The sequence below is a fragment of the Onychomys torridus genome, chromosome 9 (genome assembly GCF_903995425.1).
Source record: "Onychomys torridus chromosome 9, mOncTor1.1, whole genome shotgun sequence".
Classification (NCBI taxonomy): domain Eukaryota; kingdom Metazoa; phylum Chordata; class Mammalia; order Rodentia; family Cricetidae; genus Onychomys; species Onychomys torridus.
The window spans coordinates 8720552-8737210 of NC_050451.1; the positions used below are offsets into that span (position 1 = coordinate 8720552).

A 16659-nucleotide genomic window follows, 5' to 3' on the forward strand; every position below is an offset into this window, starting at 1 on the left:
ATCTGTATCTATGTCAGCCTGAGTTCTTGTTTAGGATGCAAATTCCCATGTAATGATGAGTGCCAAGTACAGTTCTGGCAGCCTGAGCCTTGGGTGTTGGTGGTTGAGAATTAACACATAGAACATTTGGGTAATCAAATATCCCACTGTGGTGTGAGGGGATTTAGGTAGAGTACCATAGCATGGTTGGTACTCAAGTGCTATGGGTCACAAAAATGTGCTTGGAGAGGTGACACAGATTACCAGGGTGCACATAGCAAGGGGTCCTCTGTACCATACTTGCTCCATGATGAAGGAAGGACTCGTTTCTATCTGCCACAGACATATATGGCAGGAGAAGGGAGAGGCTGACACTTAGAAGGGGAACCAGCAGTGATGAGAAGGACCTGCCCTCTGGTCTGTGAGCAGTTAGGACTCAGTCCACAGAGCTGGCAGCTCTCTGCTCATTGCCAAGGGAGGCAAATGTGGATTTGCTCCATCTGCAGGAGCTGCCCTTTCTTACCATCTACCCCAGTCTCTGTGTGAGCTGTACCCTCTGGAAAAAAGGCTGTATCTGAGTGCTGTTTATCTCATGTGGGAAAAAGAGGCTTAACAAATTAGCTGTTGCTTAATTGGTGAGGGAAAGTAGGACAGGGAAGTTGGCCAGCCATCCTGCAGGGTTTCCTAATCAATTCTCTCTGCCAGTATCCTCAATGCCTGAGTCAGAGATCAGGTGGGAAGACATCTTAGGGGACCCATATTCCTACACACTCCCTAGGCTCTCCCAGCAACTGACCATGGTCATTGACAATGCTGGCACCTCTCAGCTGCAAAATGTACCTGTACCTTGTGATTCAAAGAGCTACAGTTTCTGTGGGAGAGATCTCAGGGTCAAGGTACTGGTTGGAGCTTGGAAACCACTAGGGTGTTATGCAGTTGGCTGCTCTCAGTGAATTAGAACCCTCTGTAGTGAGGCCAGGGCCTACTATTTTAAAAAAACTTTTTAGGGGCTTCTTACTTGCAGCCCGACTTGGGAATCATTGCAATGGATGTTGGTTCACCATGGAGTTATGTGTCTCTTCCATGGTTGTCCTCCAAGTCACTACTAACTTCCCAAGACATTGTTGACATCGACAACATTGTGGTACTTCTGATGGGCCTCATTGCCCTGAGGAAGCCTCTTTGCCTTACCTGGAAAGGTAGAAAACCTTTCTTCTGCTGTGTTTATCTTCTCTGATTACTAGAATCATTCATTCACTGTAAATCCATTCCTAGATGCTGCAAAGAGTAAGTTGGACTTTTCACAAGACAGTTCTTCCTTTGATTAGACACCTTCATCGTCCTGTCCAGTGAGAGTTCCTTGTTACTTATGTGGCTGTTGGCTTAAACTGCCTCACTTCATGACTGACATGCAGGGTGTGGGTTCTTCCATTGCTGAGGTGCCTGACTTAGATCAACACCAAGGGTAGACCCAGCGCCCCTTCTCTTAGTCTTTAGTCTTAATTGTACTGCATTCAAATTTTAGCTCAGCATTTGCTATTTTAGTTTTGAGTTCAGTCTCATTGACCTGCCCCTGTTGAGATTTTGTTTAGCATTCCAGCCTTTGGGACCTTAGGAGATCCTCCAAGCTCTGTGTTGTATGCTCATTTCATATGCAAGTTGCTGATGTAACAAGTGAACATAAAGGAAATTCTGAAAGGTTAGGGATTGAATTCGGCAAGGGCTCAGCACTGTGTTCATAGTGTTTGGATCACATTCCTGTACTTTTTTCTCATCACCATGGTATTAGATATCTAAAGACATCTGTGGCAGTCTGCATGTTGAGAAGAGGGGGACTCTAGGCTGGGTAGGCAAGACTCTACCCTAAGGTTCTCTCCATTCACTGCTCATAGTTCAGAGTCCTCAAGAGACACTGGCTCTTGGATCCCATAAGCTTCTCTTGAGGCATCCTGGCTCTCCAGGCTTACAGAATGGGATGAGAAGTGTCTCAGGGCATAGCACCATGGTGCACAGAAGCCTTTGGCCTCTTGAGGCTCATTTTTTCCAAGGGTATAAGCCAGTACCCAGAGCCTCCTTCCTGAGGTGGTCAGGGATCTGTTTTTCCCAAGAAATGTAATGTTAATTGGGTAAGGCTCACATGACTAAAGGATACAGGACAGATGTGGATAGATGTGAGAAAATGGAAGCATGAGGGTGAGCCTCTAGAGGACTAGAGAGACCATATTCTTATCTCTGTTTCCTGTGAAAGTTGTGGGTCATTTATGAACTATAGTCTCTGAATTTCCCTCTTTCTGGCCTCACTGGTTACATAATTTTGTAGACAGGAGAGCAGCAAGTGTTGTCTGTACTTTATCCGTGGCTTCACTAGACAAATGATAGTGGGTGGGGTTGTTTCCTTCTGTCTCACACTCTTATCTGGGGTCATCTTTTCATTGCCTTGTACTGTCTCATTCATAGGATATAGACAGGTCAGTCTATGTTCTCTAGCCCTGAGTGGTTCAGGAAAACTTTGTGCCTGTACTTGGCATCCTGTGAGGTTGTCTGTTAAGGGTTGATGGGCTCAAACTCTCCTGGGCTCTTTGTGGTTTCTATATTCACAATCTACTGTGTTCCCAAGCACACTGTCTGTTCCCACGTAGCAAGGGCCTAACGGAGCTCTGTGCTCTGATACTGTGGGTGTCTCAGCACCACACAGGACACACTGGCTGGGTCAGAGGTGTAGGCTCTGACATTACTACATCTACTTTGTTAAGAACAATCACCTCTCTGTACATACTGATAGGAAAATGTAAATTTGATATCTCAATAAGTCTACAATGAGAATTTTTACCTGATATGCACTTCCAAATGTGATTTTAAAACATCTGTCTTCAATGAATATGGAGATACATATTTGCATGATATGACTATAGAAGCTTCTGGAAGGGGCCATTTCAGACAGCTTCCAGTGGATGAATCTGGAGGAATAAATGGCGAGTTATTATTACATTAGCAATTTGTTTAAAATGAGAAAGTATTATGGAGTGAGTTTAATTAAGCATCTTAATTTGTCTATATTTTAAAAATCAAATGAGTAATAAAAATTACGTTGCCAAAATGTAAAAAAATAATGTAAAAAGAAAAGGAGTAAATCTGAAAGCTCTTTCCCAGGTTCATAGATGGCTTGGCATAGTGCCTGGTGCTCAGCAAGCTCTTGGCACATGCTCGCCATGAGCATTCTCACAGGACATGCTTATGAATCATCAACCCCTTCTAGTTCTTTCAGTCTGCTGGCTTTCTGATTCAAGAAGAGTGAAAGCACCCATAAACACATGCATGAGAGCCAGGCATGGTGGTGCATGACTATAATTGTAGACCTTGGGAGTTGGAAGTGGGAGGGTCAGGAGTTTGAGGCTATTCTCGGCTACACAGTGGATTTTAGACTAGCCTTTGCTATATAAGACCCTTCCTTAAATAAAAACAAACACAAACAAGCCCATGAACAAACAAGCTCAAAGCTTGCAAACAAGACAAGGAACTGGATTTTATCTGCTGCCGTCTCTCACTTATTCTTATGTCAGCCTGCTATATGTTGGTGTCAGAGCAAAATTGTAGGACCCAGCTGTGGTCTGAGAGCTGTAGAACTTAGTCTTGTAGAGTACCCCCTCAAACCTGGTGGAGAAAGTAGATAACAAGAAGCAATAAAGTAGTGGCCATTCACACACAACAATGGCAAGTGCTGTCCCAAAGCAGTGCTGAGAGAATGTTGGGCATGAGCCCATCCTCAATAACTGGAAAGAACCCAGCTCTGTGGATCCTAAAAATAATGCAAAGCCACATTGCATTTTAGCTAGTGTCTTCTGTTTTCCTGGTGTAGCTCAGCACGGCTGGATGGACTGCCATAAATCCAGTATGTCAGTTTCCTAGTTCTGTAGTTTTGTTTAATGATAATGCTATCCTTACATGCTGTTTTGGAAAGGAGTTTGCATGCATTCTTGGGGAAGGGAGGCTTGGACTGTACCTGTGGTCTGTGACATGTGTAGGACTTACAAGGGTCTCTAACCTTCCTCCTGGCCAGTGCAGGAGAGCATGGAAGGATGGCGAAATTAGGTATCTGAGTTCAGATGGTGTCTGTTGTGGCCAAGGCAGCCAGAGCAGGCCCCAGGGGATGGCATATTTTGTGAGGAAAAGATTCTACACAAACAATGTTTTATAAAACCTCATCCCGGCCATTATCTTGTGTGTCTGCCAGCTTCTGTCTTGCTTCTGTTCATGTACATTCTTTTTCTCTCTGCAGGCTGTGGAGACCAACCTGGCTTCCAAGGACAGCCACTGGGTCTTTGTGAATGAGGTAAGAGCCCCAGAATGGTGATAGGTGTGGGCTGCCCTGTCCCAATGCCCCATGGGAAAACTCAGAACAGTCCTTTCAAGTCTAATCTTGACTTCAGGCCTAGAATGGATCCTGGAGTTCCATTTTGCCAAGGCAAGAGGTCAGAGAGCTGGCTGGCCTGCCAAGGTGCTGACCTGGAGCAGGTGGGATCCAGGAGAAGAATCCAGTCAATGTGAACCTGAAATGTCAGAGAAGCAATTTCTGGATTAGGTAAAGGGGATGAGGTGAGGCTGATGGTCAATGAGGATCCAGGCCCTGGGAGATGAGGTTAGGTTGTAAATTAAATACAGTTGGCAGGACAAAGGGATATGGAGAGGATAGAGGCCCTATCTCATGCAGAATATTACAAGTGTGTGAGAGTGTTATGTGAGTGTCTGAGTGTAAACAGGAGTGTATATGTTTCTAAGTGTGTGTATGTGTGAAAATGTAATGGTTTACATGTAGACATGTACATATGTGTGAGTAGTGTTACACATATGAGTACATGGTATGGTATAACAGAGTATGTATGTGAATTGTGTACATGTGAATGTTAATATATGTCTATATTCATGTGAGTGTGTATGTACAAATACCTACATGTGAAAGTGTATATTTTGAGAGTATGTATAGGTTTATGAGTATGGATATGTGAATGTGCATGTGTGATATATGTATCTGTATATAGTGTGAGTTGTTTGTGCATGTGAGCATATTTGATTATGCATGTGTATGAACTGTGTGTCTCTGTGTGTGCATATGTGAGTTGTATATGTATGTAAATATGTGTATATGAGTGTATACATGTATGAATTTAGAGTGTACATTTGTATAGTTGGGAGAGTGTATGTATATGAATAATACATGTGCATGTGTATATGCATATGAGTGTACAGATGTAAGTATGGTTGTATAAGTGTGAGAATGTATGTATATGCCATTTGTATATCAATGTGAGCATACAGGGGTATGTGTGTGTGTGTGTGTGTGTGTGTGTGTGTGTGTGTGTGTGTAGTCAGCAGGTGTATACATAATATACTCACCAAAAAAGGTTACTAGGAAGTACCTTGAGGTCTCATCACCCCATAGGTTTAGCTTCAGGGGTGAATGGAAACATTTGGGGCTTTACCTGGTTACTCTTTAGAAATTGTATCCTGCTGGTTTATGATGAAACTATTGCACAGGTTGACCTATCATCACATGCCCCAGCTTTTCTGAAGAACCCTCTCTGCCCACACACTCTTTCAGGAAGCAGAGCCAGGGCAGCCTGTGTGACTTCCACATATTGTTCACTGAGAGCAGACCTGTAAATGTTTCCTGGTTTTGCTTTCAGTGAGGGAATACATCCTTCAGCCACTCCTAAATTAGCTGATCAATTTCTAATGGCTTCATTTTGGAAGATCCAAGGTTTATTATGTGGGTAATTTCTTTTTTTATGATGTGTATTTCTTCATTAGCTCAGTGCTGATATGGCTGAGATCCATTTTGGGTGGTTGCTTTAATAATGGCGCAGGTAGCATCACACACTTGCTGCTTGCCAGGCACACTGCTGATGGTTTTCCTCTATGAGTTCACATCTTATGAGCTCCCTGTCTACACGGGCCAGCTGGAGACACAAGGTGCTGCCCATTTCCCTTGGGGTGGTTCCATAACTGTGCTGGTAAAATTAGGAGAGGGGACGTGACCGCCCCCACCCTGCTTTTCAGAACCTGGTTGAGGCTCCATTGATCCTCAGCAAGTTTTGATTCTCTGAGCTTTGTTGCTTCTCTGCAGGCTCTTCAAAGCCCAGTGTCCTTTGTTCCGGTGAAAGGAAGCATTCCATGTGTGTCCCTGCAGTCAAATGTCTGGCGCTGGTTTTCCTCTTTGAATGACTCCTCCACAGTGAATAGCCAGTGTTTCTCTGTGGTCAGGCTTCAGAAAGCTACTATTTTACATTTTAAAGATGTTCATTCCCCTCTTCTGCATCCCCAGCCATCCCCAAGGTGCCCTGTCCTTCCAGCCTGACTCCCTCTCCAGGGCTGGTCTTAACTTCAGACCCCAGAGTGTGAGGTGCTTTGGGGTACCCCCTACTCCCAGGCACCCAGGTATTTTGGAGGCAACTTGAACCCAGAGCTTAGACTCACCAGGGCACAGCACCTGTAGAGCCATCATGGAACAGCCACAAGAGGAAGTCTGTGTCGCACCACACAGAATACTCACCTTGGCTGGCCAGAAAGTGCAGCTTGATCTGAGAGTTCTGAAGTAGACATGTCTTTCTTCAGAAGTGAGGGGATTTGAGGACTCCCTGCTCCCTTCTATCTTGAGTCCTTCTCTCCATGAAGGCTCTTTCTCTTGAGAGGCACAGGACAGCAGCCAGCATTTCCTGATTACTGGGACATGCCAGGAGCTTGTCAATCACTTTACAATTGCTAAGTCCTTTACTGCTCAGCAATAGCCCCACTAGGCAATTATTGTCATCTCTATTTTACAGACAAGGAAACACAAGGTTCCATAGTTGAATCAATTCCTCAAGGTCAGACGGAGATTATGTATTGCCTATGAGATGCTTTTATGCCCATTTTTGTGTGTGTATACACATTTTTACCCATGTGGGTGGGTATGCACATGGGTGTGTGCTTACGGAGGCCTGAAGTTGATGGTGGGCACCAGTCACTATTGCTCTTCCCCCTTATGAATTGAGGAAGGATTTCACAGTCAAACACAGACCTCACTGATATGGCCTGTCTAACCAGCTTGCTCTAGGAATCCTCTTTTGGCCTTCTGAAGCAGGAATTACAAAGTAGCCTGCCATGGCCACCCAGAATATACGTGTGTTTCTGGAGAATTTAAGCTCATGCTTGCACAGCAGATGCTTTAATCTATGGGCATCTCTACCTTTCTGCCTGTGGAATTCTTTGTGAAAACCATCCAGTTTCAGAGCCCTGTCTGTTAGTGACACCCACCGTTGTGCTAATGGCTTTGGCAGAGAACCAGAACTTGGGGTCACAGTCTGGTTCTGAAAAGCCAGTCAGCAGGGCTCAGGTACACATGGCAGTGGGGACACTCTTTGGCTGACCTTTGGCCCCAGCATATGGACATTCTTAAAGACTTCAATCCAAAGGTAGAGACTCTGCTGAAGTCTTGACCCCAAATTCTGATGTAGCATATGGTTAGTGACAGAGATGGTCTCTAAATGACATCTCAGTTCATCAACTGGGCCAGCCATAGGGAGAATGTTGTTTACTGTTTAAGCATGGTCCCGAAGAAAACAAAGCCCTAGTATTCTTGTAGTGTTGTAGCATTTTAAGCATTGCAAAACCTAAGCTAACCAATACAGAGCCACAGACAAATAGTTTGCAGTTGCTGTTCTTTGTTTTGTGTGTGGTGACTAGTAATAAAATAAGGGAAACACTTGAAAAAGTCAAGGGGCAGGCATTTGGTGAACATTCACTTTCCAACTTCAAGTCTGGGATTGTGTGTGTGTGTGCGTGTGTTCATATGTGTACAGGTCCGTATGTGTACAAGTACACATACATATTTGTGAATGTACATGTGAAGGCCAGAGGTCAATTTTAGGTACTGTTCCTCAGATGCCATCCACCTTGATTTTTTGAGGCAGGGCTTTGTATTGGCTTTGAGCTCACCAAGCATCCTAGACTGGCTGGGTAGTGAGTCTCTGCCATCTCAGTGCCGGGGTTACAAGTGGGCCACCATCCTTCTGTGTTTGATTTGCTTCATGTATTTTTGTGGATCCAGGATAAACAGTCAAAGATACATGTTTTTTTTGTTTGTTTGTTTTGTTTTGTTTTTGTGTGTGTGTGTGTGTTTTATGGTGGTTTTCTTAATACATCTACTTGTTCACTGGTGAGGAATGTGGGATATTACAAGCCTGTTTTTTTGCTTTCTAAATTTGTGTACTTCTCTGGGAGATTTAGTTTTGGCATAAAATGCATTTTTTATTGACTGATTAAGTTATAAGAACACGTGGAAAGTGAAACCAATCATTAGAGAAAGTGGCTAGTATACTGTTAGCCCCCCGAGGACATGGCCAGATCTAGCTTATCAATGAGTCTTCAGTGCCCTGTAGAAAAGAGCTTGTTTACAGGTTGGATTGAAGGTGGGTCGATCTATGTAGTGAAGAGCAAAGTGTATTGATGAGCATTTCACAGCAACAATTAAAGAGTTGAGCCTCAGAGATGGAGATGCCAGTTCAAGCCAGCTGAGCCAGGATGTGTTGGGTGGGCTCTGGAACCTCTGCATCAGGCTGGAGTGAGAGCCTTTTCTCTATTTAGCTTTATCAGATCCAAATGAGAAGTCTTTTTGGTTTGTCAAAATACACATGGTGTCCTTAGTGCTGGCTACACTATGGACAAAGAGGATAGTGCCTTCCCAGAAAGCTTCATCCTGACAAGAGACATGTGCTTTTGGTGTGTTCTCTTGGGAACTTTCTGTAGGAAATTCTTCTATGGATTGTGCAGTGACAGTCTCAGGCTTCTGAAGGACTCCATGTGATGGGGAAGGTAATCGCTCAATCTGATGCTTGACAGCAGACTTCTTTGGATACACTCTTGGAGGCATACAACCATTACAGAGTTGAATGGAAATGGTTTAAGATGTTTAAGAAACAATGTAGATGCTCAGTGATGGTGGGTCCAGGAAGAGGTAAGTTTTCAGAAGTAGGAGAGGGCATTAGTCAGCAGGCCATTAATGTTACTCTGCCACTGTAGCATACACCAATGATCTACACAGCCTTGCCCATTCTAAACCTCACTCTTAAGCTCTAGACCCAGAGACCAGCTGTTTTCCTGGTCCCGTCCAAACATAGGACCTTATTTCCCATCTGAAGTTCAGTGAGACTGTCTCAGAACTCCTTGTCCTCCTCCAGACCTGTTTCTTGCTAGTGTTCCTGACCTGGGACAGCAGATCATGCTCTGGCTGACCCCAGCAGTAGGGAGTTGCTCACATTATGTTGCCTGCACAGCTTGCTGGAGGATGACCCTCCCCCAACCTTCGCACTGTTTTTACTTACCATTCTTCTATTGTGTCCCAGCTCATGCCTACAGGGGACTGGTGGCTTCTGGTATTTCCCTTCCTGGCTCTAGGCCCAGGACTTTTCTGTCTACTGTCTGTGCCCTTCCCAAATCTCATACCATCTTGAATTCCTCACAGAGTTCTGCATTGTTAGCAATTGATGCATATGCCCATTTCCCTAACAGCCTGTGAGGAGTGAATCTTCCTGGAAGATTCTAGCATGAAGGGCTCACCTGAGGAGGCATTTCCGGTTAAACTGCCTATCTATCTATTGCTTGCTCACCTTGACTTTTCTTGTCTGATTGCCTAAATGAGGAAGAAGAGGCATTGATGAAAATCCCAGTCTTTCATGGCCCCAGGAGACTATGATAATTTTCTCCATGAGCTACAACCATCAGTCCTCTTGTTGCAGTGTACCTGCTTTTTCTGGGCCTGTATTATGATTATAGGTGAAGCAGTGTTTCATCAGAGGACCAGCAAAGCTCCCTTTGCCTTGGACCAGGTCTCTGGTAGGCAGAAAACACTGGTGAAACTCCTTATAGAAACTGCAATTCATATACTGGGGGAAATACGTTGTTAATTCATAGGAGCTTTGTGGGAATAGATTCTATGCTCAAAGGTGAATGACTGAAGAGCTAAATAGTGTGGCCAGGCACTTGGAGGCAGAGGCAATTGGATCTCTATTAGTTTGGGTCCAGCCTGGTCTGCATAGTGAGTTCCAGGCCAGCCAAGATTTCATAGTGAGACCCTGTCTCAAAATAGACAGACAGACAGAGTTAAATAGTTAGAAATAGGGATCTCTCATTCAGGCTTGCCGTGGCCAGTGCACATCATACCTTTCTATGTCCAGTGCGGTGAACACTGTCTGCCCCATGCACTTGATCTCACCAAACAGCTTATGTGCTTTTGATCTCACGTGCTCACCTTCACGGGAGCAGGTGATGGACAGGTGGTACTGTGACAGTCTCCAAAGGAAGTCCTGTCTGTGGAACTGCTTCAACTAGCCCCGAAGAAGACTTACACTCCAGCAGATGTCACATCAGCACGTGGACCTTCTCAGTGCTCTCTCCCTAGAATATTGTCTATACTTTCCCCTCAGGCCCCATGCTCTTACACTGGTTGCTGATCCACATGAGGATCTGTGGAGCAATGGAGAAAAACTTTCCTGACTACCCTACCCAGAACCTATATGGAGGGTAAACACATTACTATGGGATTCCATTACACTTGGTTACTGTGGGAAATGATGGCAAGAGTAAGTGAAGAAAGCAATAAGGGAGCACATGAAACCATACCCCTAGCTTTAGGATTTGGGGATGTTTATAACCCTCCCCTGTCTGTCTGGGATACACAGAAAGAGGGTTATAATTGTTTTCTTCCTTTCATTTGGAAGATTTTAATTCAGTTTGAACATTAAGTCCCTGTGCTATTTGCCATCTTTAATTTTAATTTCTCATCCCTCAAAACCAATTTGCTTGTTGTAATCTATGCCTCGTTTATCTCCATAGCCTCACTGAGGAGTTTTTGAGAACATGGATGGCGGCTTCCCCTTCCCTGTTGTCTTGGCTCAGAATCCTGGAGTGAAGAATAGGTGTTGCCATTAATCAGGCATTAGCTGCAACCCAGAACTGTTTTGATTTTTTTTATCACATTTATTTATTTTGTATGTGAATATGTGTGTATGTCTGTGTCTGTGTATGCATGTATATGTCACAGTGTGTATTTAGAGGTCAGAGGACAATTTGGAGGACTCAGTTCTTCCCACATAGGTACAGGGTATCCACCTTACATCATCAGGGTTGATGGCAAGGGCCTGTACTCACTAAGCCCTATCACTGGCCCAGCACTCTTTCATTCTTTATTAAGAACTAACAGTGTGAGGTTTGATATACAACAAATGGACATATTTAAGTGCACACATTAGGTTTGACATATACATACACTCATGAATCGTAATTACAATGAAGACAATAAACATACCCATAGCACACAAAGTGTCCTTGTACCCCTTCATATTCCACCCTACTTCTCTCTGATCTTTATAACCCCTTAGGCAACTACTCATCTAGTTTTGGCACCATGCTGGTTACTTGGTATTTTTAACAACACAATCTAGAGTTATGTGGAATGAGGGATCTTCAGTTGAAAAGTTGCCTCTATCAGATTGGCTTCTGGTCATGTGTGCGAGAGATTGTCTTGATGATTAATATGGGAGAACCCAGCCCACTTGGGCAAGGGCATTCCTCAGCAGATGGCCCCTGGTTGTCTAGGAAAGCTAGCTGACCAGGAGTACGTGAGGAAGGCAGAAGATAAGTTGCTAAGCAGCATTCCTCTACAGATCCTGCCTTGAATTCTTGTCTGACTTCTCTCAATGACAGACTGACCTGGAAGTACAAGATGAAATAAACCCTTTCCTCCCCAAGATGCTTTTGGTCTTGGTGTTTATCACAGCAACAGATACGTAACTAGAGCAGTCCCTGTTGATGATTTCTAACTTCTAGAGATTTGCATAAATAGAACACTTCAGTATATGTTCTTTATTTTCTTTTGATATGACATTATTCAAATGTTGATATTTAAAAATAAAAGTATTTTTTCCCTTTAACTGATGAGAAATATTCAACTGTATGAGTGACTCACATTCACAGACGGGCATTTTGCGTCTGGATTTTTGGCCAGTACGTGGAGTGCTATTAGGGACTGTCTCAGTCACTGTCCTATTGCTTTGAAGAGACACATGACCAATGCAGTTATTGTAAGAGAACGCATTTAATTAGGGCTCCTTACAGTTTCAGGGCTTTAGTTTGTCATGATGGCAGGAAGTATGGTGGTATACAGGCAGATACTACAGCAGTAGCTGAGAGTTACACCCTCATCAATATGTTCTGGCCCTGGCATGGGCTTTTGAAACACACTTCCTTCAACAAGGGCACACCTCCTAATTCTTCAAACAGTGCCACTCCCTGATGACTAAACCTTCAAATATAGGAGCCTACAGGGGCCATTCTTCTTCAAACCACCACAGAGATATACACACTAGGTCTTTGCATGGATGTATGCTTTTATTTTCTAGGGAAATATACACTGGAATTTTCGCCATTGTAGTGGGTGTCTGACAGTTCTCATTGTAGTTTGAGTTTTCAGTTCCTTGATGACTGATGATGGTGTTATCTTTCAGGCCCCTCCATCCTGCCTGCTTCCCCCACTTTCTCCCCTCTTACTTCTCTGCCTCCTCTCCTTCCTTGTTTGGTGAGGGTGGAACCCAGGGCTTTGCACATGCTAGACATGCATTCTAGTGATGCGCTGTCTTTCCAAGCATACTTTATATATGTGTGTATATATCTGCCTCAGTCAATTGATAGCTTAAATATTTTACCAGTTTTTGTTGAATTATATCCTTTTTTTGGGTTTTGAAAGATATTTATATTTTCAATGCCAAGTTTTTTACTGGATAAAGACGTTGCAAATATTTCCTGCCAGTCTCTGACTTGTTTTTTCATTTTAACACTGTCTTTATGGATGGCAGCCCTTTTTATGCTGATGAAGTACAACTTGTCAATTAATTCTTTTGTGGACTGTGCTTTTAGTGTAGTTACTGAAAACTTCCTTAACATCCTATTCTGTTCAGTTCTGTTTTGTTTCCCCATCTTTATAACAATTGCACGTTCTTTGGCTTATAATTGCTTTATAGAAGTGGATGCAGAGATCCATGGCCAGGCCCCAGGTTGAGCTCCGGGAGTCCGATCAGTGAGAAAGATGAGGGATTGTATGAGCGACAGTTGTTGAGACCATGATTGGAAAAAGAACAGGGACAAATAACCAAACTAGTGGAAACACATGAACTGTGAACCAATAGCTGAGGAGCCCCCAACTGGATCAGGCCCTCTGGATAAGCGAGACAGTTGATTAACTTGAACTATTTGGGAGGCCCCCAAGCAATGGGACTGGCACCTGTCCTTAATGCATGAGCTGGCTGTTTGGAACCTGGGGCCTATGCAGGGACACTTTGCTCATCCTGGGCAAAGGGAGGAGGGGACTGGACCTGCCTGGATTGAATCTACCAGGCTGAGCTGAATCCCCAGGGGAGTCTTTGCCCTGGAGGAGATGGGAATGGGAGGTGGGCTGGGGGGAAGGGGGTTGGAGGAGGGAGGACAGTGGAATCTGTGGCTGATATGTAAAATTAAATTAAATTATAAAATAAATTTTAAAAAAGATTTGAAATGATATTTTGTAGACTTTTAAGTTCTTTCTCAAAGTTGTTTTGGCTATATTAGACCATTAGAATTTTTTGTATGAAGTTTAGGATTAGCCTGTTTCTGATTTAGTTTGTCACTGCTACAAAAATGATGCCTGGGGTTTCATTTGTGATTACATTTAATCTATGATAGAATTTGGAAAGAACTTCCATCTTAATATTATTTAGTCTTCTTATCCAGGATGTATTTCTCTTTATTTATTTAAGCTGTTTTACATTTTACTCAACAATAGTTTATTATTTTTAGTGTTTAGACATTTAATTTTTTGTCATATTTTTATGTCAATATTTTATATTATTGAGCAACACTATGGTAAATGGTACTTTAAAAAAATTCAGTGTCTAATGGTTCATTGGTAATATGTAGGAATACAATTGAGTGTTATGTACTGATCTTGTGTCTTGGGACCCTAACCTTGATACATTTAATAATTGTAGCTCCTTTACAAACATATTGGGACATTTTATCTGCATGGACTATCATGTCCTTTGGAAATGCAGCAACTTTAATTCTTCCTCTGTGTTTGGATACTTTGTGTATCTTCCCTCTTTTCTGCTTGTCAATCTTGATTAGCATCTCCAGTACAAAGATTCAAATTGTGGTAGGATTAGACATCCTTTTCTGGGTCTTGATACTGAGAAGAAAAAGTAGTGCTTTGCCATGAAGTGTCATGTCAGATACATGTTCATCAGACCGAGGAGGTCCTTCTCTGTTCCTCGTTTGCAGCATTTCTGTCGGGAATTCATGCTGGATTTTGCATACTGCTCCTTCTGAATGTACTGACATGATTATGGGATTTTTCTTTTAGTTTGTTAATATACTAAAACACATGAATTGATTTTTAATTTAAATAACCCCTGAGATTAAGCTTTCTAGTTATAATAATTATTTTTTATATTATATTTCACATTTTATTTGAGAAAATTTTGATTAGCATATTTCTCCAGTGTCCATAAGGGATTTTGGTCAGTTCTTCTTCCTTCTAATTTATTTCCCTGGTTTCGATATTGGTATAAAGATGGCTTTAGAATGTCTGGTGAGAAGTGTTCAAGTCTAGATAGTTTTATGTAGACTTTATTTTTTTCTATGAATGCTGGGATTGCTTATGAGGACATGTGTCTTAGAGTTTACTTTGTAGGAATGTTTTAACTACACATTAAACTTTTTGGAAACCTTAGAGCTGTTTTTCCTTGAATGAATTGGTAATTTTGGTTACTCAAGGGAGTCCCCATTACCATCTAATTGTCAAACTTAGGAATGTAAAGTTGACGATGTTTCTTGATTATTTTTTCACATTGATTGAATCTGTAGCTATAAGTACTCTCTTATTTTTCATATTCATTACTTGGGCTTCTTTTGTGTTTCTCCAGATCTTTCTATTTATTGGTGTTGATTTCAAACACCAGTTTTTTTGTTTAATTTCATTGATTATCTCAGTAGTTTTTTCTGTTACCTTCAGTGTTTTCTCTGTGTTCATAAAGGGTTGATTGTTTACCCCCCTCTCCCTCTCCCTCTCTTTTGCTTCCTTCTGCTTTTGTCTTTATTGTTACATTTGTCTGCTCACTCTAGCTATCCTTTCCTTTTCTTTCTTCCAGCTCCACAGGAGAAGATGAAGTTGCTGAGTCGTTCTTTAGTGTCATGTCCTTTCAGTGACTTAGTGTCATCACATACATTGTGATGTATAATATTTCATGATTCAGCTCAAAATATCTTCCATATTAATTTTCATTTTCTTCTTTGACCCATGGATTATTTAGGAGTGTGTTATTTTGTTTGACATATTTGGGGATTTTTCAGTGATCCATTTATAATTTAATTCTGGCATGGTGAGGAAATATAGTATATAGTTCCTAGTACTTGGATCCTTTTAAATGTAGTGAGATTGATTCACAGTGCAATGTATTGTCTGTCTGTCTGTTTATTTATTTATTTTCTTTCTTTCTTTCTTCCTTTCTTTATTTTTGGTTCGTGATTCATGAAAGCTTGAAAAGAATATATAATCTGTTGTTGCATTGAACAGTCTGTAAATGTGAATCAAGTCAATGTGGTTGATAGTTTTGTTGGCGCCTTCAATATCTTTGATAATATCTTTGTGTATTTGTTCTAACAATTATTGAGAGGCTTATTAAACTATTAAGTGATAATTGTGTTTTATTTTATTTTGTAGTTTTATCAGTTGTTGCATAGTATATTTTGAAGCTTTCTTACTAAGGCATAAACATTTAGATTTTCTTGACTAATTGACCCTAAATCATTATTAAAAGACTTCCTTCACCCTTGGTAATTTTCTCTCCTTCTGAATTATACTTTGCCTGTTTTTAGGACAGCCATTCAATAAGACTTGAAATGTAAAATTACTTCTTGATATATGGACTTCCAAATTGATGTTGTATCAGCAGTCATGGAAACAGAATTAATCTCCCTGCATATCTCCAGCAGGGCTCATGGGAGACTGGGTGCATTGTCAATGCTATTTTGAAAGGAATTCTTTCTTTTGAAGTACCTCTGAATTATCTAAATACTCAGTAAAACAAACCATCAGGCCATCTACCATATGATCCAACACATATATATTCAAGATAATTGAGATCACCATACCCCAAAGACATCTACAACTCCATGTTTTAGTCTGCACTACTTAAAATGGCAAAGACATAGAATTAATCTATTATCCCATAAGAAAATATGGAATTCTGGGGCCTCTGAGATGGCTTGGAATATAAAAACTTGCTTCTGAGATTGACAGATTGACTTTAATTTCCATAATCCACACGATAGAAGGAGAGAACAGACTTCAGTTCTTCTTTGACCACAACATATGTGCCATAGCATGTGCATGCCCCCTCCACACAAATGCACATACAAATGAGTAAAGGTAATTGTAACATGAATTGCTAAACAGTCTTATTAATTAAAAAACCCATAGTCAGACACTGGGGTGAAAACTGAAAGATCAGAGGAGCAGAGCAAACCAGCCACAAGTTCTTACCTCTACCAAATCCTCAGTCTCAAGACAGTGAGTTCTTGTTTCCTCACACCTTATATACCTTTTTCTGCCCTTGCCAT

The 16659-nt window shown here is 41.9% G+C and overlaps 1 protein-coding gene across 1 annotated transcript in view; it reads left to right on the plus strand.

The window, feature by feature from the left end:
• The window catches only part of Grid1 (glutamate ionotropic receptor delta type subunit 1), a 712681-nt gene that overhangs the window by 426831 nt on the left and 269191 nt on the right, over positions 1 to 16659 (plus strand). Inside the window, exon 5 of the mRNA XM_036198833.1 lies at positions 4256 to 4309. Coding sequence (XP_036054726.1) covers positions 4256 to 4309 — 54 coding nt within the window. The remainder of the gene's footprint in view (positions 1 to 4255; positions 4310 to 16659) is intronic.